Source organism: Diceros bicornis, chromosome 24 (genome assembly GCF_020826845.1).
Source record: "Diceros bicornis minor isolate mBicDic1 chromosome 24, mDicBic1.mat.cur, whole genome shotgun sequence".
Taxonomy (NCBI): domain Eukaryota; kingdom Metazoa; phylum Chordata; class Mammalia; order Perissodactyla; family Rhinocerotidae; genus Diceros; species Diceros bicornis.
Window position 1 is genome coordinate 20,765,611 of NC_080763.1, and position 24,001 is coordinate 20,789,611.

The window sequence follows — 24,001 nt, forward strand, 5'->3', positions numbered from 1 at the left end:
ACGTGCCACTTAGGAACATGCGTATCCCTTTCTTCTCTGCTCTCGGCTTCCCAACCCCAGTCCCCAAGCATGTGGTTGTCCATCGACACACTCTCTGTTGGGCTGCCTCTCTCAGCCACGTGGCCCTTCTCTCTGTGTACTGTCAGCCTCATGTGCCAGGCTCCTGTCTGCGTATCTGGTTGGTGCCACATAACTCCAGGGTCTAGGAGAGCATGTATATCTCGCTCTCCTGCTCTTAGGTAGCCCTGAGAACATCCCCGAGAGTCTGAGAAAGGAAAAAGGACTTCTGGAATGCCCAGGTTGTCAGGAACCAGCCTTCTTGGTTGCCTCCACGCCTTCCATCAGGCGTCCCTACTATGATGGAACGTGTGAAGCCTGGCCTTTGCGAGCTCCCTTGCTGGAGGACGTAGGTGGAGGGGCTCTGATGGAGGGGGTTGACACCCCCGCTAATGGCTCTCATGCCCAATTTTTCAAGAAAGATTATGGAGACTTTTGGTATCTCCAGCCCAGACCTCAGGGGAGAAGGTCAAAGTAAGTGTTCCTTACTTCTTGTGGCTCAAGACCCTGAACTGATCACAATTTGGGAAATTCTGAGGTTCTAGCAGTCTGACCAATCTGGACCTATCTACACACCCAGAAGAAGCCAGAGGCCATTCAGTCTTCTTGTGGGTTTGAGCACAAAGGGAAAATGCACCCCAGCGTAGGGAGTGAGGCTGAGATACCTGTGCCTGTAGGTCCTCCCAGAAGAGGAAAACTTCTCAGAGGAGGTCACTTGAGTGAGGAAGGAACCATGGACCTTTCTGTGAAAAGTTACAAATGAAGTTCATTGTATTTATCCTCCCAGCCCCTAAATTAAGGGATGTTCTTGTGGCAGAAAGCCCTTGCAGATGCCAACACCCTTTCAATATTCAGGGGTTAATTGTTTCGAAAAACAGTGACAAACCTACCTTTTCTTCCCTTTCTCCCTGAGAGTCTCCAGGTATGGTGGATTGGATGGGTAACTCGGCACGTGCAGGTAGGCCTAGAGTATCTTCTGATGTCAGGGAGGGGCTGACCATGTGATAGAAATGTCAAGGTCATAAAAGGTATGTGAGTCACAACCTCCAGCTAAGAGAGGGGATATGAATTGGCCTAGCTTTTCTTTTGAGAAAGGTGCCTGATGAAGTCTGGAAGTGCAGCCTTCTGATCCTTCACCCCCAATTCATCCTCTATCATAACATTTTCAAAGCTAAGGTTAGTTGCTCTGATGAACCAGGCTCTCAAGGGGTAGGTGAGCTGGGTTTTGAGGGCTCCTCCAGGACAATTAAGTACCAGTGATGATGATTTTCCGGGGCAGCATGGAGGGCCTGTGTGAGGCAGAGGAACCCGAATGAGTCAGGTGGGTGGCTATCCTCTGTGAGCAGCAACTCAGTAGCCAGAGGACAAGAATGATAGACACAGAATGCTAGCTGCAGGGCCTAGGACTGGCCTGACTTGAGCCAAATGTATGCCACCTGGGCTGCCCACTGGCTTGAAGCTGAGTCTTGCTGTCCGCAGAGTGGAGACTTGGTACGGTACCCAGAGCCAAGCCTAGATCCTTCCATTCCTAGCACAAGGAGAAAGACCAGCCTGGCTCTGTGGTGGTGTGTCGTTTTTGTCGTGTTTTTCCTTCTGCAACATCCTATCTCCTGGCAGCCAGCGGAGGGGACGGGGGCACGACTGTCAAGGAAGCCCTCCCACCTGGTCCACACAGGCAGATGGCTGCCTTTCGCCTGCCCCCTCTGCTTCCAGCACATCCTGCAGACCCACAGACACCTGGCTGCTTCTTCAGCTCCCTAATAGCCATTGTTTATTTGCTCTGTGTGTGTGTGTGTGTGTGTGTGTGTCCATGTGAGTGTGTGTACTCTCTGAATTTCCCAATCTCAGGCTCAGGACCCTGGCACAGGGCTCCAGGATAAACTGGCAGGTATTTGGGATGTAATTGTCGCCCGAAACTCCCGCAGGTTGGAAACTCGGGGATGGGTTGGGTGCATGCCACACCCTCTCCTCCTCCAGTAGAGGAAACGGCGAGGCCTGAGGGGATGCAAGGGCTCTGCCTCCTCTTGCCCCTGTCCATGGCACCTCGGCTAAGAGGGCCCAGGGAGGTTCCCGAGCTTCCTGTATCTGCCCTGAGTCAACTGTGGAAGGCCTGCCTGGACACTGAGAGCGCTTTCTGTCCAGAACATTCCTTCTGAGACCCAAGACCCTGTGTCGTTGCACAGGACATGGGAGACCCTCCTTGCTCTAAGGACCCAGAACGAGAGTCATCAGAGGGCCATTAGGAAGTCACTGAAGTTAGCAAACTTCCTGGCTGCGTCTGGGCAGGAAAATCTCAGAGAAAGTCCTACGCAGACTCATGGAGGAGCTGATAACTTCATCTCGCCCGCGGCCACGTCCTAATGTCTCATCAGCATCCCCTATACACCCCATGGGCCCTCAGAGCAAGTCTGTGTTCTGTGTCACCACCTGGGGCCCCCAGATGGCTGCCTGTGGCCTCAGGGACACAACCAACCGGGGGCTCCTGCACATGGGCATGGCCCGCGGAAAGCAGTGAGCAGGCAGCTCTAAACCGCTGGCTGTGGGCCCCATGCAAGGCTGCGGTGGCCCCCTCTGAGCCCTGAAGCACGCTTAATGGCCCCCTGGAGAAGGAGAAGTGCGCCCCTCTCTCCTCGCTGCTCCAAGGGGGCAGCACCATTTCCTGGGGGCTTCTGTTTCCTGTCTCTCCCCTTGACTCTCGCATACAGTGCTGGCTGCTCCTCTTTCCCCGTTTTCCGCCCCGTTTTGCTTCTGTTTTTGTTCATTAGCTGCCGCTGCTGCTGTTTGGAAACCACATGTAAGCTGAAGATTTTTTTTTTCTGTATTTTTCTCCCTACCTTTTTTTTTTTCCTAAAGCCAGAAAGTGAGCAAGGTCGTAGAACTTCCTTAGAAAAGTTCACTCGCAGCGTGGTAAGTTCAGCTGGTTTTTTTCCCTCGACGTTTCTTTTGTTTTTTTCTTTTTCTTCATTTTTTTTTTTTGGTTGTCGTTTCCTTTGGGGTGGGCGGGAGTCCAGTGCTTTCCCCCTCGACACCCCCTCTTTCTTTTGCGAGTGTCTGCAGCTTCTCTTTGAGGGCTGGATTTGCAAAAGACCCAGCGGCTCCCTCTGCAGAAGGTGCACACACGACCGCCCAGCCTCAGGCCTCGCCTTTGATCTTCTGTTCGGGGCTTTGAGGAGGAAGGACCCCGCTGCCTTGGGGGCTGCGCGGTTTGTGCATCTTCTGCAGCAGCCCAGGGAGAAAGCCATCGAACTGTACCATGAAATAAATTGGCTCAGAACTGTAGCTCATCTAAAAAAGAAAAAATTCCAAATTTCCCTCTGTGAACTCTGGCAGTCACGTGGGAGTGGGTCGTGAGCTGCTGCTGCTGCGTAGGCGGCTTTTGCATGTGCAGAAGGCGGCCGTGCTGCATGGGTTCTGGCGATGTGGTCTAGCTGGCGCGTGTGTTGGTGGCCTCTGCATGAGTTCATTCTTTACAGCCCCCTGTCAGCCTCATTTGCGTAGTGTGACAGGGAAGGAGGGCAGTAGCCTTGCGGTGGAGGGAGAAACACGTCCTTGTACTGTCCCTGTGCTCCCAGGGGCCAGGCCTGGTCAAGCTCCCCAGGCCATGATTCTGATAAAGGGAGTAAAGTTAGGATACAGGTTCACCGTCCTTGCAGGAAGGTGGCCTTATCCCCATGCACACCCAGCTTAGAGGGTGGTAGAGACCCACACTGTGGTGCAGAGGAGACCCCATGGTCAAGGTGACAGTGCTGAAGGAGTAGGTCTTCCTGTGGCGCATGGTGGAGATTCTGTACTGTGGTCTGTAAAAGAGCAGACCCATCCCCCCTCCATGCTGTTCTCTGCAAGATTTGAGCATAGGGCTTGGTGCACAAGAGGTACTCAATCCTGCTCATTCACTTACTCATCAAAACCCAGCTGTTGAGTTCATGGGGCCCAGACTGCACTGTTAACATCAAACCAGAGGGAACCAAGATGGCAGCCAGGGAGCAGAGATCCCACGCATGGAACTGGCCAAATTTGCCTTCTCAAAGGGTCGAAACCCACTGATGCTGACTTGGCCTTTTTCACACCCTCTGTTGAAGAGGAAAGTTCTTGTAAAAACCTAACTACGATGTGATTCGTATCTTTATTTCATCCTTTTAACATAAAACCTAAGAATTCTGGGTTGAAAGCAACCTAGTCATTTACCTATCATAGCTTGATACATTTTAATTGAATTTAAACATTATTTTGAATTTGCTAAATGTAAACATCACAATAACTCTAGTGGTGGCAATTACAATATGGGTACTCATCCCTTCTCTTCCTTGGTCTTCCCTCTCTATGGTCTTTCCACGTGAGAGGTCAGAACTTGCAGAATGCAAGGCCTGCTGGTCTCTTGTCTGTCTTAATAGCTAGTTTGCCGTGGCCACGTGGCTTCACACACCAAGGAGGTGCCACAGGCTGTCAGAGGCAAGACCTATGGGAGTTCCTTCACCCCTTATGGCCCAATAGAGAGCAGTGAAAGCACAGGCCTCCCTGTCTCTTTTGAGGCCTGGGTGCTGCGGGTGGAGAATGTTTAGGGATTTTGTTGACAAGCCTAGTGTGTAGTGAGACAACTTAGACTGTCAGGTGCAAACTGCAGGAAAGCAGAACCCCCACAGCCCATTAGAGGCCCTTCAGGTTGACTGCATGTCTGAGGGTGTGAGAGAGGAAGCATGGTACTCAGACAAGATGTCCAAACATCTCCAGGCTGCTGTTCATGAGAAGTGGGTGTCCAGAAAGGCAAGTATGATCTCGATGAAGCTCTGTGAAGAGCATTTATTGATGTCCATTCATCTCAGAAGTGGTATTGGTTCAATGATTCTCCAAGGTCTGTTAACAAAGTGTTTGGAACAAGAAAGCACCAGACACCTTCCAAGGGTCTGAAGTATGCACTTGGGAGAACTTCCAGAGTTGTTTTCAGGACTGGCTGAAGGAGAAAAATCTGAGATTTTTAGCATCTATATAATAAAAGGCCCAAACTTCAAAAAAAAAAATATTTCCTTAAGTCCCTGCTGTTCTTTTATGAAGACTCTAATGGGTGGTACTTTCTGATATTTGGTTCCAGTGGTGGAGATGGAGATGGATTTGCATTGATCCGTCCATGCTCCTTGTGCTTGAGTAACACCACATGCCCACAAGATGTGACTGAGTTTGAGGAAATGGCCCATGGCTGTAGTGTCAACTCTCAGAGTACTTGAGGCTGGAACCCAAGAACTGGTCTCAGCCGCCCAGTGTTCTATTGAAACAGAATTAACCAACCAACCAATACGCCTTGCAATTTAATAGCCATTTTCTAGATAGAATATACATATAGTGCTTGGTTTCTCTAAAAGAAGGTCTACATGGGTATTTCACCTGCTACACACTGAAAACTATAAAACTCAATGAAAATCTAGTTCAGTGGCATTCTCATGGTGCTGGGAAGTATGTGTAAAAAGACCATCCATGTCATGGGGCTAATAATGGAAAAATGGAGGCGTGAAGCTGGGAAGCTCATAGACCAAGGATGTGAGACCAGCTGCCATTTAGGACAAATTTGTGGCAAGAAATGTTGATCTAGGTGGCTGCTTCACTCAGTCAGCTAGCTTCTTATAGAGACTTAATCTGAATACAGAATTTCTCCCATGGCAGTGTCCTTTCTTTAAGGGAGGAACATTTGGAGAAAGCAAATTGTTCTTGCTAAGTCTCAAGGTGTCTCGTGACATGAAGGGATTATCTGTTGAAGGCCACAAGTGCCCCCTTGTACGTGAGATCCTAGGGAGCAGTTTACTGTGGTCCGTGGAAGCCGCTGGGCTCTGCTAGTTCGCGTGTAGAAGGGGCTTTGCAATCCCCAACAGAGACAGTGCTGTACGAGCTTCTCCTTCCAATGGAAGTTTCATTCTGAGTTACCCAGAACTTGAGTATCAGAGCAAATATCAGGGGATATGCTGTGCCAAGAATGGTGTAGTTTGGTGGACTAGAGCCACAGAGCCTGCAGAAAGCCCTGCAGATTTGACAGGGAGGGCCCAGGTTCAGAACCAGACATAACTGAAAGTCCTTGACATGGTACAACTAGCCCGTATTGCACCTTTATTGAGAACATAAAACAGGACTCGCTCTGATGGGCCAGCCCTACAGATGCCCAGCTGGCAAAGCAAAGTGTAAACTGGATTTCAGCCCCTACTTGGCCCTCAGCTGCCCTTGTGCAGTGAATGACTCACACCACTGTACATGGTGGCCCTGGTCCGAGGAGCCCCAGTCTCAGGAAGAGCTGTAATACATAGCAGCTTCTCAAGAGGTGGGTGGCCCAGATATGACCTCAGGTCCATGCATGGAGCCTGTCTTTCCCTAGTCCTGTCCACTGGAATCTTCCTTTCACAATGGCTGTAAAACATGAGAGCCACAGTGGGAAACATCTGGCTCATCGTTGTGGGTTGCCTTTGCATCACCTTCCATCTCTCCTTCTGATTCTTTGGTGGGAAGTCCCAGGCATTACTGACTGTGGGGGGCGGGGGGGCTTCTCTCACTAAAGACCACTTCCTAATGCTCAGCACCCACCAGTCTGCCGTTCTCTCCTGTCTTCCTGGTTTTGCAGTTGACAGATGACAATGAGGGTATGAGGGTGGCCAGAGCAGGGCTCTCTGTCCCCCTGCTCGCTCTTAGGCATGCTCATTCCTTCAGGGTCAACCACAAAGTGAGGAGGACCTCATCAGGGGCTGCCTCTGACATAGAGGACCAGGGGGATGCATGGGAGGAGGGCGAGAGGAAGCAAAGGGCCTTTAGCCAAGGCTCAACAGCAGCAATATGATTGTTCCTTTTTGGATGGTGGCCGAAGCCATCTGATGAGATCTCCACCATGGGGAGGAGAAGCTAGTAAAAGTCCTCTGCATCTTGTGTACAGTTCTGTGGAGTGACGGACTTAAATTAGGAGACGTGGGAGCCCCGAGTGATGGTGGCATCAGCCTCCCTGGACACCTGTGCCTAGGAGCTCAGCTGAAGCCTCAGCTGCCCTCTTGAGAGGCTTGTCAGCTGTAGCCTTGGGCTCTAAGGATGGGAAATGGGGATGCTGGTGCCTGAGCAAGCACTGGAAGCCACAGAGGAGAATGGAGAAGAGGACCAGGTGTTCATCGCAGTGGAGCTTTGTCAAGGTGCTCCTTGAAATTGAAACAGCAAGGGCCGGGAGCTGAGGGAGCCTTGGCATGTGCTGAGTGGCATCTCCTCGACAGGCATTTCTGTCCTGCCTGCCAAGGAATGCAGCAGGAAAGTCAGATGGAGACCAGGAAGCTCCGGGAGCCAGCTGTCACCCACCCTCCCTCTCCCCCTCCCTCTCTCTCCTTTTCCTCCCTCTCCGGCCAAAAGCCAAGAAAAAGCTAGAGAGCTAAAAAGTCAGCAGCTCACCTCCCCCTTCCAGCCAGCTCTGCAGGAAGAAACCCCCAGCTCCAGGCCCAGGTGCTGAACTGGAAGTGGAAGCCTGAGGTTCCTGGCAGGTGAGACAGAGGGCAGACAACCAGGGTGCTCAGCCAACCTGGGCGTTAGCAGCTCCCTCCCCCAGGAGCTTGTTCCCCCTCCCCCTCAGCATGTGCTGGGAACTGCCATGCACTCTGGTGGACTAAGTTCTCAAATACCTAGACTCAGAAGAGCCCCAGAGGGCTTTGACCGCAGTTGAAAAAATCCTTTCGGGCCTCCAGCAAGGGACAGTTGGCTAAAAATCTTTAAACAAAGTTGGTTTCTATTGCAAACAGTCCTTAGGCCCTTTTGGGACCACTGGGTCACAGACCATAGTGCCAGCCTCTCCATCTCAGAGCCCTGAGATCCAGCAGTAGTGACAGCCTAGCCTGCCTGGAGATGGAGGTGGACTTCCATAGTAGTATTCAGGAGGGAAAGCATGAAAACCCACCTCTCTCGAGCGGCGAAGACTTCTCCTGGGACTCTGTGCAACTTAGCTGCCCCCACGCAGAGCGGCTCCTGCTTCCAGCCTCAGCTTGCTTGCCCCGTGACCTCATGCAAATAACTAGCTCTCTCTGAGGGTTTCTCCTACGTACAGAGGCTCGACTAGATAATCTCTACGGACTCTTCCAGTTGGGAGTGTTCTATAAGTCTGTCTTCTTTCTATCCTGAGGTGTCTGAGTTGTGCTAATCATCCTTCAGAATGAGAGAGGGACTGCCTTCCTGCCCAGGAAATGGCTGCCAGCCTTGGAGGCCAGGGAAATAAACCGCAGATAGAATTGAGTTGGGTGTGGATTTAAAATCCTTCCACAAGGATTTGAGGGTAAAGCCCCTGCAGAACTAAGAATGCTGCAGTCTTCCTAAGCCACAAGCCTGCTCCCTCCATTGCTCAGGGCTCCCTCAGACACTGTGACCCGAGGAGGGCAGGGAGGGAGAAGTCACAAAGAACAGGGTAAGCAATACACATCCTGTCAATCTTGCCAGTTCTGCAGTCCCCGCCCTTCTGGGATGGACGCCCAGCCTGGTGTGAGTTGGGAGGTGGGGGCGTGAGGTCAGCTAGGCAGAAGGGTGGGCTCCAGTGTGGGTGCTGCCAGATTGCCCAGTGCATTGTGGGGCATGGGAAGGAATGAAATGTGAGCATCACACTGCTGCTCACCTCCTACTACACTTTCCAGTTCCCTGGAGAACTCCAGGCCAGCTTGCCAACCTCTCTTAGAGCTGGGCAAGAGAGGTTAGGAAAGTCCGCGTTATCCTGACAGTCAGTGGTAGGTTAAGTCTCCTCTGGTATCTCTCTCTCTCTCTCTCTCTATCTTGGCTCCAAGTGAAGTTTGAAAAAGCATATTTAATATTACAATTTTGTAGCTGGAAAATGGAAATGTTAAAGTCTATTTTTTATAAACAAACTATAAAATGTATGACAACTGCATCAGTTTGACTGGTGGGATACGGAAAAGACGAAGTGATACAGTGATTCTCCATGGTGGGGGATGGGGAGGTCTTTCTGAAACTCTGGGAAAGGCTGAGATTTTTATTTATCAAAAAGGGTCGGAGGTTGTCATTTTTGAGACACTCAGCCCTAGACCCTGCCACTTCTCTTGGAAGGAGGAATCCCCAGCTGTTGCAGCTGAAGGTTCAACCTGTCAACCAAAATCAGCCAAAAATGCCCTCCCCGTGAGTGCCCCCTCAGAGAAAAAACGCAGCGGTGACTCAGCCTCCCGACACGGGGGTGAGCAGGCGAGGAGGCTGCTCCCCGCCTCCTCCTCTCCCAGCCCTCACTCTCCCCCCACCCGGTCCCTCTCCTGCCTTCCCCAGACCCCAGTGTGCCGAGCAGTCAAGTGAAAATCAAACTCCTATGAGGCAGAAAGGCACAGCTGTGTGTTTACAGCCACTGATTCGGATCCAAATCGAATACCCTGCCAGTCTCCCGCAAGGCAGGCTGGGGGCAAACTCTGGACGTATGTGCCAGGCGGGGAGCTATTTCGGGAGGTGACCTGCAGCCCTCTGTCATAACAGAGCCTTCCTCCCACCCCCCACTCAGGAAAGACGTCCTTCTAGAAGGAGCTCTCACTTGAGAAGTGGCTGATGGGGTTGTGGGATTTCAACCTGTTCCCTGTCACTTGTGCAGTCAGACTTCTGGCGCCTGTCCCCAGGCGGCCACATGGGAATGGCTATGGGCTTTCATCTGTCCAGTAGGAAGGCAGAGGCTGAAGGTGACTGCAGGGCCCTCAGCCGAATGAACAGCGGGAAGTGCAGATATCTCAGGGGACAAGACAGCCACTTCTGCAGAGGACGGGATCCGCCTCAGTCCTGCCAGGGGGAGCAGCGGTACCACTGAAGGGGCAGGAGAGAGAAACCTCCGGGCGTTAGTCAGGCTTTGGAAGAACAGGAACTTAGGTGGGGACAAAGCTGCCAAACTCAAGGTCAGGGAGAGACCCAACTCTGCCTGTGTCCAAACAGAGAGAAGTCAAAGAGCTCAAGGTCTAAGGACTTGGAAGGCTGAGAAGTAAGACTGCCATGGCATTCCCCCGAAAATGAGCTCCTGGTGAAGACAACTTGGGAGTCTTCCCTTTTTTTAAGCAGCAAATGAGTGTGTTCAAACCGAGTTTGGGAAGCATGGCATTCTGGAAGGAGGGCGGGATACAAATGCATACGTAGAAACAATCTGTGAAACGTTGCTATGAAGCAGAATGCTAAATGGGATACTGCAGGGGAGCTGAGAAGATCAGATTCAAAGATCCTAATCTGGAAGGTATTGCTCATTTGGTAGATAATGGAATTATATTTGAAGATTATCTCCTTCAGGTGGGATGATGGGTCAAAAACACCTAGATAAAATTTAACCAGATAAAATTTGTTAAAGATAATTCAGTCCCACAAACACAGGATAACATTCATAGCCTTCACTGTAATTTAAGTAAAAAAAATTTGGGAGTTGTAGTTGACTGCAAGCTTAATATAAGCAAAAGGAAGATGCAATTGCATTTTTTGAAAAACAGAAGCAACTTTAGGCTGCAATGACAGAAACGACATGGTCAGAAGAGACAGGTGTGTCACTGCTTTCTGTGTGGTTCTAGACTGTGTTGAGTCTTGGTTCTAAGCCCCCACATTTTATCAGGAACTTTCACAAACTAGAGAAAACTCAGAGGAGAATAACTGGGGACTCTGGAAGCCATGTCAGCTGAGACTGAAGTAGATAAAGATGTCCAGCCCTAGGGAGACTTGATAACCACAGTGAGATATATTTGTATTTGTCTTCCCGAGTGAGTGGACTTTTCTGGATAGCTCTAGGCAAGGCTAGAACACGTGGGTAGAGGATATGGGGAGGGTCACTCTACTGAAGAATATTCTAAAGTAGCAACTTCCCAACAATGGAATTTGTCACCTCGAGGAGCAGTGAGCTCCCTGGAAATGTTCAGAAGCTGAATGGCCAAGGACATTGTAGGGAAAATTTCTGCATTGGCTTCCATCATCTCTTCCAGCTGGAATCCTACGATGCATTAAATATTTGTTAAATGGATTCTACTGCCTTTTATTCTGCGGTTTATAAATAAGCTGTGGAAAAGGAGAATGGATCATATGGAGGGAGTTTGCTGAGACTGGAGGAGAGGGAGCCAAGAGTCAGATTAGACTCTGCCTTGAGGGAGAAAAAGTCAGATGATGACACAGTCAGAGCAAGGGAAACTGTCAAGGAGTAGAATTACTGCCCTGCACATGTCATCCTTGCCTGTTGTTTCGGAGTTTTTTTAAGCCAATTGCTGCTGCTGCAGCTGAGCTCTGGGCAACAGGGCTCTCTCCCCTGAATGCCTGAGAGGAAGTCAGCGAGCGGAGGGCATGGGCGCCCGTTGGCACAGGGAGGCGCTGAGCACAGCCGGGGTGGGCGTGTGCGTGGTGCGCCCTGGCTCTGCGTAGGAGAAAGCGTGGCCTGTCATAGTTCCCATCCAGAAAGGGTGTTTTGTTGAAAGCAGAAAAGATGATAAAGCCAATTGCCTCTACCCAATGCCAGTCGTAGAGTCCAGGTGGGCAAGCTGGCACCAGAGACAGAGGAGAAAGTGCCCTCCCTGAGCCCCCTCCTCCTGGGCCCTGCCTCAAGGACTCATCTTCAGCTCAACCCAACTTGGGAAGGGAAGGGTTCTCGTGTCACATTCTTGCCAGCTGTCCTGAGGACCGACCTGATTGCAAACGACACCCCCTCCTCTCTCGGGCCTGGCCAGGGCTGCTTTCAACTCATCATGGGATTGTATAATTATGGTGATTACAGCTCATGGCTTTTTTCCTCTCTTCATCTCTTGCTTTCAAATTCTTTGAGGCCTCTCATTAAACATGGCGATCCCGGTGAAGTCAGCAAAGTTTTAATAAGACATTTTTTTAAAACAAAGGAAAACGCAGTCAGAGTTGATTGTTACCACGTTCGCTCAGACAGTCCTTTAAAACTCTGTCAGGCACAATTGGTGCTAGATATAAGAGGTAGGGGAGAGAGAGGTCTGGGAATCCCAAGAGCACCTATACTTTTTCACAGGGTTGGAGAACCATTTTACACCCTGCCCCTGGCCTTTCTCATTTGCACCAAGAGCATGGTACATCTGAACCCCCATGCTTAATGGGAAAAGACAGGCTGTCAAGCAAGGATCGAGGGCCTGGCCTTTACATCATAGCAGATTAAGTTGGGAAATGGAGATGGAGCAGCCAGTGCAAAACTCAACCCAACCTTGTAATCTGCAGCAAAGTAGTGAGGAAATTCTGATGAGTTTCCTGTCCTGGACGATACCGGAAGGTTCCAGGGCATCCATAATTCTAAATATGTAAAACAGTCAACCATTAGCATTTGTGAGTGATCACTCTCCAGTGGCCATAGGCTTGATGGAGGTTTCCTTGGTAATGACACAGCCTCAGAGCCCAGGATTTGCCAGCCCTCAATCATAGCTTTCCTGAATTGTTTCTAGATCTGTGGGACATTATGAGAAGGATCCCCAGGAAGGGGTGTGGGTGGGGTGGTGGCCCCAGAGTCCCTGACCTGCCCTTCAGCAGCTTTGTTCAGATTTGGTGTCACGTCCCCTTCCTTTCCGTACTCCCCAGGACTACACGGATGACTGCACAGCGAGGTGTGTCTTGCTCCAGCAGGAGTGTGTTTTGAGAGGCCCCAGATTGGCCCCTCATGGCTGCCTGCCCTGAGCCATCCAGACTGCTTCTTACCTTGTCGGTAGCCAGCTCTCTGGAGAGTGACTGAACAGCACCAACCACCCTGAGTTAAATGTCATTGGAAAACTAGCAGTGACATTTCCCTCAGTTGCATTCTCTTCCCCTACTGCAGATGACCTGCTGTCTTTGCCCCCTGAGAACAACGTCACTTTAGTGCCCACCAGAATGTAGAGAAATGGGCTAAGTTAGAGATGGGCAGCCCCGGTTGAATCCGATCTATCCACCTCATATTGGCTGTTTCTTGGGGCTCACGGTGTCACACTGTGGGCGTCCAAGTCATGCTGAGCTTGGCCTGAGAGGGACTTTGCTTCTACTCCAGCTCTGCCACTTAGCTGTGTGACTTGGGCAGCTCCTCTAAGCCTCAGTTTCCTCATCTGTAAAAGGGAGCTTAGAGTAAATGATTAAGTGGGAAAAAATACCTAAGGTGCTCAGCACAGTGTTTGTAGTGTATGTGCTCAAGTGTAGCGCTTCGTATTATTATTTTCATTATGATGATGTTATTTGCAGCCCATGCGTAGCTCTTATTACATTATTTAATTTCCAACAATATTCTGTGAGGTAGGTATCTTTGTATTTATTTTGCAATTGAGGATGAGTACGTGGGTATCTCATATGTGACAATGTGTGCAAAGCACAATTATTTAATATAGTGACCAGCTCATGGAACTACTCAATAAATGGTAGCTATTGTTATTGGCCTCTTTTTAAAGTTGACTCAGAGAGCCAGTTTCTCCACTTCCCCTGGGAATGGCAGGACTGTGGGGCCCCGCAGGCCAGCGTATGCCCTGTGGTCAGTTTCTTGGGGCCCCTAAGCACTTCCCAGGAAGGTGTGGGAGCTGAGGGGCTTGTAGCTGTGTGGTTCTAGGAGGTGGAGAGAGCCACCCAGAAAATGGGACATAGTTGTCAGAATCTGGCATTTGCCCCCCTATTGAGGTGCAGGACCATAAGATGCCTCCTGCGTCCAGACCCAGACCAGGGATGGTTCTCCCCCTGATAAGAGCATGAAATCCAATCCTCCAGATGCAGCGCTCTGCACGCAGGAGCCTCATTCCCAGAAACCCTCACCTCTCAGCTGTCTGCCTGCCCGGAGCCACCCTGAGCAATACGGCCTCACTCAGTCTGGTTGCTCCATCTGCCAGATAAACAAAGGCTTGTGTTTTTTAACCACATACTACAAAGTGGGGTTGTTGGAAGAGTCAGAAGCAAGTGGCAGGGGATGCTTTGAAATCCCCCGTAAACCAGACCCCTGGGGTGCACGCTCCTACTGCTTGTGGTGTTGACAGAAACAGAAGCAGAGAGGCCATTTCCACTGGCACAAATGGCTTTTTCCTGGGGAGAATCCAGGTTTTATATACGTATCTTAAAGTAAATGCTTTAAGTTTGCAGTGTTTGTCAAAGATTGGCATCTCTTTTAGAGCCTGATAGAAAACTCTACAGCCAGTCACGTGGTTGCTTATGCACCTTGCATGAGATGCTTATGTAAGTGCCTGCAGTGTAAACATGCACATAAGCGTGTGCACAGCTATATACACAGGTGCATATGCTGCCTGCCTGATATACGCCTCCGTGTTCAGTGTATGGTACATGTGTAACATACGCTGCAGACCTGCATGTGCCCATGCATGGATTGCATGCCTGCTGCAGCTGTATGCATGTCTGGGCAGGGGCTCCCTTAAGCCACAGGTCTTCATGGTTTCAGCTGGATAAGTTATTCTTCACTTCCCTTCCTAAAAACACAATTGCCCAGTGCTGCTGGCGCAGAGTCAGAATGGCCGCTGCATTTCACCCCCGAGGTGGCTTCCTTCCAGCAGTGGGTGAGTGATCCCGGCGTCCGCACTCTCTAACCTTCTTTGGGATCCTTCTTCACAGAAGGTGCTCCAAAATCTGGAAGACATGATCTGTTTGTCCGTGGCCTCATCTCCACCCACCACTCCTGTTCTCACACTCTCGTTCCACAGACAGCCAATGGCACCCATTTTTGGTGTGCTCATTTTTGCACCCATAGTTTTTCCCTCCTAAGAAACAAGGAATTGAGGGGTCCAGAAATGATGCTGAGATGAGTCCTTCGTCCCAGAGGCAATGTGCAAATAATGTCTTTAGGTATTGATCCTGTAACTCGCTTCTCCTGGACCTCTAGCAGAACAGGATAAAAATGCACACTACCTTTCAGGATGCTTTTAAACCCAAGAGCAGCATCCTTAGGCTTCGTCTCCTGGTTACAGCTTCCATAACCCTTCCTGTGTGGCCCAGGGCCAAGTCCTACAGGACACTTGGAAATCTCACATTTCTGCATACTAGACCACCAGGGGAGAAGGGGGCTGGGGAACCACCCATCTGCTATCCCACAAGGACCAAAAGCATCGCAGCAACATATGACAGGGCTGTAAGAGAGTAGGAAGGTTCTCTGTGCCTAGGAATTCCATCCACCCAAGTTTTATCCAGAGATCTCTTGAAAATGCTGCTTGACCCTGCTGCAGTTTTTCAGGTTAGAAATACATGTCTGATAAATGCCTGCTGACCTGCACTCCTGGTGGTAGAGAGGAGAGAGAAGTGTGCTGGCCCTCTGCATATGCTTCCAAATAGACGTGGACATTCGTAGAAAGATTATGCTTTTGGGCCATGGGGGCTGTGCCTTCTAGGCTCTGCCTGGGCAGCTGGCTTAACCAAGGACCCCAACCAATGGGCCTGTTTTGGGTAAATGTGTTTGTAGGAGATAAGAGGTGCCCTTAGGAAGGTGAAATTAGAGTCCCCGTGGGTCCTCAGGAGGATCACACACTGCCAAGCGATTCCTCCTGCTGTCTCGTCCACAATTTCGTGTTACTGCACTCCAGTGGCACTCTCTCCATAGCCATCCTCAAAGGTCACTTGAACTTCCTAGTTGAAAAAAAGTAGCATCAAGTTGTTGCCATAGATGTTAGCTCGGGGCCGGTCTTCCTCAGCAAAAAAAGAGGAGGATTGGCATGGATGTTAGCTCAGGGCTGATCTTCCTCACAAAAAAAAAAATGATTGCCAATAGCAACACAGCCATGTCCCTGTTTCCTTGAGTCTTTTAACCTTTCGTAATTTGGAGTGAACTAGAGCTGAGATGCCAAAGTGCCTTTGGGGTGGAGGAGGAGAGGAAGAGGCAGGCATTGCTTGGGCCACAGGAAGTCACGCTGCTGAGGAGCCTTGCGGCAGAATGCCCGCCTCTACTCCGCTCCTGGGTCCACCAAGAACTTCCTGCAAGCTGAGTGTAGAAAGAGCAACAGGTGTGTTCCGTGGCAAGTGGAGGAAGGAGAGACGAAAGATTTGGTAATAAGAAAAGGGAGCATTTCACCACATGTGGGTAAAGAGCGCAGGGAAAGTGGGAATGCACAACATGGAAGGGAGGCTGGGGAGTCTGTGCCGGGCATCCTGCCACCAGCGTAGGGCACAGCTGCTGAGCCCTTGTCACTCCCGGCATGCCTGCCTGCTTCCAGATTTTTCTCTGCACAGCTAGGGGACCATGGAGGACAGTCTTCTACCACCCACCCAAACTAGCAGGCAGAGGTTGGCCTTTGCAAAGAGTCCCATAAGTGATGAGCATGATAGGGGACAAGAGTCAGATGTGCCAGGAACCTGACCCAGGGAGGGCTTACCCAGCCTGGCTAGGACACCCCAATTTAGGCACTTGATTCTAATTGGAGTGAGGCAGCTCTGCCTGCCCCGCCTTAGAAAGGTAAACATCACACCTGCTTCTCTCCCCCCACCCCCGACGGTTGCTATGGAGATCCCAGAGGCATCAGCACCAATGACACAGGGCAACAAACAGGAGTGGTGCCTTCATGTGGCCTGTCCAGCAGCCACTGCTTTAAATTCACGTGCACCAAGCAGTGGGGACCTGAGCCCCAGCTCAGCACAGTAGCCAAAGGCTCACTTTGCCAAGCTTTCCAGCCAGAAGGTGGCACCTCCCTCTCTCAGGATTCCCAAATGTGATGAGGGGAAGCACATCAGGCAGAGCAGAAATGCCTGAGGTGGCCTCAGCAAGCCCAAGAGCTGAAGCTTCTTTCTCAGTGAGGTTGGGAAAATCACCCCGCACTGCCCAGAGAGGTCGCCACATGTGGGCGGGCATGGACCTGGTCCTTAAGGGCATGGTCCTTACCCCTGGGCGTCTCCACCTGCCTGCCTCCTTGAAAGCCACAGCCGTGCACAAAGTGGAAGGTGTGTGTGTCGTGAAGGCCGACCCACTCGGCTCTGCCACTGACTAGCTGCGTGCTCTCAGGCAAGTGGCTCGAGCCTTATTTGAGCCTGTTTCTTCATCTGTCCAGTGGGGGTTAAAGTAATAACTAACTGCCAATGATGGTGTGGACGTTGGCGGAAGTGTCCGTAAAATGCCTCGTGTGCTCGACACGCCATAGCTGCTCAGTGTTCAATAACAGGTGCCTGTGAGTGACTGTCTCGGCAGCTACCCTGTGTCCCCGGTAATGGGACCATCCCCACCCCGCCACCATCAAGGTCTGGGCGATTTGAAGAGGAGGGCACTTGAGAAGGGAGGTATGTGAGATATTGATGTCACCCCATTGAGCAGGAATAAGAGATTCCAAGAGAGTCTCTGGGAAGTCAGGGGATAGGTCGGTTCTTTCACATTTAGTTCAGATAGGAGGGCTGGAGACTCACTTTCTCCAAATTAAAATTAAAAAAAAAAAAAAAGCACTGGTAGTTGCCAGTACAGGCTAGAGTAAGGTATCTGAACCTGCTAATGTTCCCGGTGACGTTTTGTGGGATTTGCTTTCAGAAGATATGGCTGCTGTCAGACTCCATAGACCCACCGTTGACATGGCAAACCTGGTTGTTTATAGCACCGTACAAAAGATGGTGGGCTGTTTCAAAAGAATCCATTATTTTCATTTTGATCTTACTCCTCATTTTTTTAACAGATTTGAATGTACATGAATGTATATTAATTCTTCAGCCAGTGAACTATTTTTTTTATTAATTCAATTTTTACCTCTCTCTGGATTTTTTTTTCATTTGGGTGTTATTTTATGTTCGTGGTATCTTATTTTAAAAAGTCAAGTAAAGAGAATATTTTAAAAGCAAATAAAATACCCCTCAGCTCCTGAGAGAGATCAGAAAGCTGGGCAAGGACCCCGGAGGAATACAGACCCCAGGAGTGGATCTTGCCACAGGGGTCTCTCCACCCCCCCCCCCCACTACTGAAGAGTGAGGAAGCCAGAGACGTCCCCTCCTCCTCTCGTGCTTCTCTGACCTGGCTCTGCTGTGGATCAGCAGTGTGTAATCTTGGGTTAGGCCCCTAACCTGGTTTTCCCATTTCATCTGCCCCACTTTGCCTCACAAAGTTGAGTAGAGAGTGATGAGAAAGGGAGAGTTGAAAAGTTTTTTGAAACAATTCTATATTAAGGATGGATTTTCCCACCATCTCCTGCCAGAGTTTCTCAGACCCCTAACTATTCCAAGAAAATGGCACTTTCTCCCCAATTTTTTTTTTTTTTTTTTTTGGTGAGGAGATCAGCCCTGTGCTAACATCCGCCAATCCTCCTCTTTTTTTGCTGAGGAAGACGGCCCTGGGCTAACATCTGTGCCCACCTTCCTCCACTTCATATGGGACGCCGCCACAGCATGGCTTGCCAAGCAGTGCGTCGGTGCACGCCCGGGATCCGAACCAGCGAACCCCGGGCCGCCACAGCGGAGCGCGTGCACCCAACCACTTGCGCCACCGGGCTGGCCCTCCCCAATTTTAAACATCATTGAGACAGGAGATGCCGCAGAATTCCTTATACTCCCTTTTGAAATCATTCCTTTTGCTTTGCTCGGTGGGAAAGGGTCACCAGGGGCGCTAACCTCTGGGGAAGTCACCCGATGAAGTTAGGCAGGTCCTTGACTTCTCCGCCTCCTGCTGAACCCAAGCCAGGATGCGTACCTTTCCACCTGGATCTTAGGCTCCTGACTGCTCTTCTCAGCAAGTCTCCCCCAGGCCTGTGATTCCACACACACTCATCATTTATGAACTTGAGCATCATCTACTCTTGGTGACCTTCAGTCTCCTTGAGAGGACAGCTCATCTCTAGGGCCTCCCTCTTCTTGCCTGCCGAGGTCATTTGATGAGCCTTGTCCAGCAGAACACCATTTTTCATTAGCAAGGATGAAAAATGCCTGTGTGTCACAACAAGGTGATCTGTTTGGATCAATGGAGACTAGAAATAGTGTTCCAAATTAGCTCTCTTGCAAGTTCTAGTTCCTCTAGCAGAGGAATCTGGGTTTCTCCTCTACTGGAGGGGGAAGCATTAAATTTGGCCAAAAGGCAAAGTTGCTGGGATAGCAACTGAAAAAGAGTAAGGAATGGGAAATTTCAAAGCAGAGAGGTGATAGCTGGAACTTTTCTTCTAATCTTTTCTTTTTCGGTATAATTACATATGGCAAAATGAACAGATCTGAAATATATGGTTCAATGAATTTGACAAATGTATGCATCAGTGTAACCTATACCCATCACTCTAGAAAGTTCTCCCATACCCCTTTCCAATCAATTCCACCCCTCTCCCCAGAGGTAACCATGGTTGATTTCTGTCCCCATAGTAGCATGGATTTAGACTTGGTGGACTTGAGATCTGTAACTTCAGCCTCAGGTCATCTGAGAAAATCACAAGAAAATCTCATCAGCAGCTCAGATGTCTTTAGTCCCTTAGCGTTGAAGGGGTCCTGCCTGAGCCTCTACGGCCTGGCTCCACTACCCCCAATATGCCATCTGACCCCCAGGGCTACTCTCTGAGCCGCAGCCCTTCTTCCAGCCAAAGTGTTTAGCATCAGCCTCCCAGGTAAGTAAGTGGCGAAAGCTCTTGGTAACCGGGATCCTGCATGCTTTGTTGATTAATATCTGGAAGCACAGTGCACAGAACCACAGCATGTCAAACAGCATGTTGATTTTTCTGAAAGCTGTCACAAAAGGGAGCTATTCCTTTTGTGTGTTTCCTTTTAGAAACAAAAGATTCCATGACCACCTTCTTCCAGGCTTCTAGCCATCAAGATGGCCACAGAGCTGAAATGATTAGTCAGGGTGGAGGGTGGGAATTAAATGTGTGGGTGTTTGTGAACCCAGCACTGAGCCCATGGTCCATGAAATTGAAGGATCCTGCTGGATTAAACTTTGCCAAATGTCTCGAAGGTGAAAAGCACTTTGTCTGTATGCAAAGCTTTAGTGTCTCTGGAATGTACCTTCTGCCGCTCAGTCCTAATCACTGGATATTTTTTCACTTGGACAAAGGCTGCCTACTAATAGCATTTTCAACCACCTTCAGCTGCCTCGCTCAGCTACGCCAAGGCCTCAGGCTGAGCTGGCTGCAGTGTTCTGGCACCATGATCCGTTCCCAACTGACCAGCACTGAGGAACAGCACACATTCACATGCTGAAAAAAAAACGCTTCCCCTGTAACTATGCAAGATGCCAGGCAGAGGCAGAATTACCACTCTCCTTCCTGTTTCCTTCAGAATCATCTAAACTGGAGGCAGGGATGGGGTGAAGAGGAGGGAGGAGGGAGCCCTAGAGGGTGCAGGTGGGAGCTCTCCTCTCTGTGGGCAGAGCAGGAAGCTCAGGAGCCCCAGCAAGCCCCTAGCAGCATAGACTTTGGAACAGCTCATCTCTGAACACAGATAGCCTCTGCTGTCAGATTTCACTTTGATCCCTGAAAACTACAGGAGCCTCGGCTCTTCAGAAGGAAGGCAGCTGCTTAGCCAGTGTGATTGCAGGATTTCTTCCCCAAAGCCCAAGGCCAGGCATCTAGCCATGCCTGTGTCCTGCATGAGTAACCACCTTCCGGTCTGAGCCTACCCTTCCTCAACCCGGGAGGTCACTGCATAGGACAGATTGCAGCTGGGCTGAGCTGGCTTCCAAGCAAACCCGGACCCTCGCCACCTCCGTTAGCAGCAGAACTGGCATTTGGTAAATGCGTGAGCTTAGGAGTGGGGAGAGGGAGACAAAAATGCCCAGGAGCTCCACCTGGCTTGCTGAGAAGTTGGGAACAGCCTCAGGGTCTGTTCTCTGGGCTGATCAGCTGTACCCCTTCCACCACCCCCACCACCCCACCCCGCCCCTGAAGCCCTAAGAAAGGGAAGCAGCTGGGGGAAGGGGAGGGGCAGGATTGATGGGCTGGCCACAGGGCCTTGGAGTCAGAGCTGTGAGGTTGAGCTCAGGACTTAGGAAGAGATTAATTAGCACCTCCAAGCCCAGCCCAGCCCACTCTATAGAACCGGGAGGGGTCAAGGGTGGGGGGCCTCGGGGCCAAATTCTCCTAAAACAAATAGACACACAATCCTCCAGAAATAGCATCTCCAACATCCCTCAACCCACAGCCCCCTCTCCAGCCAAAATGACTTCACTAATGAGGAAGAAGCTGTAATGAGGGTTTGGATGCTTGGTGAGCCTCACCTGCTTTGTCTCGGGGCTTTTAACATACGCACTGGCCACAGTCTGAATCACAGACTGTGATTCAGAAACTTTAGTGATTTCTTTTTTCTCACGTTGCCAGCAAAATCAGAGCCCCAAATGCTGCGTATGGCAGACCCGGAACATATATATTTGAGTGCACAATGTGTAATCTGTGGCCCTGGTGGAGGAGGGATGGAAGGAACAGGGAGGAGCCAGTATTTGGTGTGTGGTTGCCGCAGCCATAAGCAGCACGCAGAGGAAAGCAAGATTCCTCAGTGCCTTCCATAGGAGCAGGGATGGATGTGGGTAAAGGGGGTGGGGAGGTTTAGCTAGTGCTCTGGGACCAGAAGGCCCCTGGATTCATCAGCTCCACATCTCCCCAGAGAGGACCTCACACACACCCATGCTTCCTGCCTTCAGGCCTACCTCGAGAAGGCGCATTCCCAGGTGAACCAACTGGATGACAAATGCCTCGAGCTCCATCTGAGAAAGGGCAGTCAAGGAGAGGAACAGCCATATGTGTGCCTTAGAATCCAGGGCTGGAGGGAGTCCTTGAAGGTCAGCCTCTGCCATCTACAAGCTGCTGTGGTACCTAACTCACTACACAGAGGAGTACCGTTCTGCTTTTAGTGATTTGCAAAGACTGGCACTGCAACCCTCCAGGATTAAAAAAAAAAAAAAAAAAATCTGATTAAAAGCTGTTTAGCCCAGTATAAATGTATCCTGCTACAGGCTAAGTTTAGTGTATTTGAAGATTCAGATAAGGTTGCTGATGGGGAGATTTTGTGTGCATGTGTGTGTGTGTGTTTAAGATAGGGGAGAAAAAAATGGCAAGTTTTGTCTCACAAGTGAAAATGAGGAGTGAAAGAAAGGGGAAAAAAAGGGCAAGAGGAGGTGGGTGCAGACTTTCCAACAGCTCCTGAGGGTAAATCCATCTGGACAGGCTCCCATCCGTGCCATCGGAATTCTCAAAGTCAAGCTGCACCTCCCTCCATGGAGAGCTAAGCCAGAAGACACATTGTCCTGCATCCAGCAAACTCACAGCCCGTGTTGTTCGTTTATTAGATTTACCCATTATCCATCAATTCATCAATCAGCAGGCTTATTGAGTACCCTAGCAGGCTTCACAAACCTGATCAATTTTTTTTAATTACATCCAGCTTACATGCAGCCAAGCCCAGTAAACAAGATGAGCCCTCACACCCCACTTGGAAATGAACGTGAGGAATTGCTGGCCCTTGCAATCTCGCGCTACCAAACAGCACAGCCCAGGCTGCAAGCGATCGTGTGCTGCCCTTTGCAGATGGTGTTGGTGACACTGACCCGCTGTCAATAATAGGATGGGTTTTGTGTGTTTTCTCAGACACAGTGATCAATCTGCTTGGGACCAGCCACGCTCTCCTCTAGACCCCTGTCCGATGCTATGGATTTCTGAAAAGGGGGAGCAGGGACTGGGGAAATACATCAAGGCAAATAAGCAGAGCCACTGAGCCTTGTTCATCCTCCTCCTCCCTCCTCTTGGTGCCCAGTCCCACAAGAGAGGCTCCTCAGCCATCTCCCCCCAACCCTGCCCCTGGCATGTGAAAAATTGGCCACTCTCAGGACCTCTATGCTTTATGTACCAGGCCTCGTGGTCCAGTTCATTTTTTTCGTTTTCAAGAAGAAGCTGGGTTGTAAGGAAGGGCTTGTAGACTTTCTGATGTGGCGTCATCAAACTCAGTGCCTGGGTACCGCAGATGGGGAGCCAGGAATATAGGTGATGCAGGAGTGCAGTGCCCTGGGCCCTACAGTGGCACCTGTTCATCAGCCCGGGCTCCGAGCCTCGCTGAATGCCCTGTGCTCTCAGTCCCAGAGCCGGTCATCAGGGGAACCCAAAGTCCGTGTATCTCCCCCAGGGAGAATTCATCCTACATTTGAAACAGGACTCTTGGGTCTTCTGCATTCTTAAGACTAGTTAATTCATTAGTTCCTAACCTCCCAGATCCTTAGCCATCATCTATTTCCGTCAGCCCACCCTCCCTGATCTTACTGCTCCCCAATCTACCTTTTCCTTCCTCAGTTGAATAAAATCAAGTTCAGGGCCAGCCCACAGGTGTTGAGAGACGCCCTACCTAAGGGGTTGAAATGCTTGGTTTGGGGTAAGTAAAATTCCCACACCCCAAAAAGAGTACCAGCCACACCCTGACTCCCTAACCTGCCCCAGAGTCCTGGTTGTTTCAACTGCCTGCAGTTAAGGCTCCCAAACCCAGAGATCAAAGGAGTCAGGGAGCTAAGTCATTTGGCCTCCATGGCTCGTGCAACAATTAATCCACCTGTCTGGCTCTCTGTCTCTGTCTCTGTGTGTGTGCGCCTGTGCGTGCCTCTCCGTCGCCTGTCTCTGCAGGGAAAGTCGCTGGCGGGCAAGCGCCTCACCGGCCTGATGCAGTCCTCCTGACGGTTCCCACCGCAGGGCCCGGGGACGAGAACCACGCGGGCAGGCGGCGGCGCTCCACATCCGCGGACAGAGCCTCCTTAAGGGGAGATCTGGTCACTGTGAAGGAGAAAGAGTGAGGGCGATGGAGGGCAACGGTGGGAAGACTCAGGGGGTGAGCGGGGAGAGCGGAAAGAAAGAGTCCACAGAGTCTGGGGTCGCCCGGCAGGGGCCCCTGTTTACAGCCCTCTCTTCCTTGTACAGTCGTGCGCCGACACCCCGTTCTCTGAGAGGTCCTTGTCACTAAACCATTCAGGGGAGAACACCTCGGGGGCTCCTGTTGTGACTGTCACCTAAGATTATATTCTTATTCGCATCACTCCTCCGCGGTCTGGGGGATCACGCCTTCCGGCAAATGCAAAAGGGACCAGCTGGCCCTGAGCACATCCAGTATTTCGCGCTGCCTCCCCACCGTCCCCCTGGTGAACCCG

The 24,001-nt window shown here is 50.7% G+C and overlaps 1 protein-coding gene across 7 annotated transcripts in view; it reads left to right on the forward strand.

Annotated features, from left to right (window-relative positions):
• The window catches only part of RGS6 (regulator of G protein signaling 6), a 174,189-nt gene extending 150,539 nt beyond the window's left edge, over positions 1 to 23,650 (forward strand). For 4 of the 7 annotated variants that reach the window (XM_058567939.1, XM_058567941.1, XM_058567942.1 and 1 more), the window contains 3 exons: positions 2,911 to 2,964; positions 14,447 to 14,513; positions 23,484 to 23,650. In XM_058567939.1, coding sequence (XP_058423922.1) covers positions 2,911 to 2,964; positions 14,447 to 14,513; positions 23,484 to 23,650 — 288 coding nt within the window. Of the gene's footprint in view, positions 1 to 2,910; positions 2,965 to 4,395; positions 4,453 to 14,446; positions 14,514 to 23,483 lie in introns of those variants that run through there. The other 3 variants (XM_058567943.1, XM_058567944.1, XM_058567938.1) reach the window with 2 other exon arrangements.
• Positions 23,651 to 24,001: the final 351 nt, after the last annotated feature.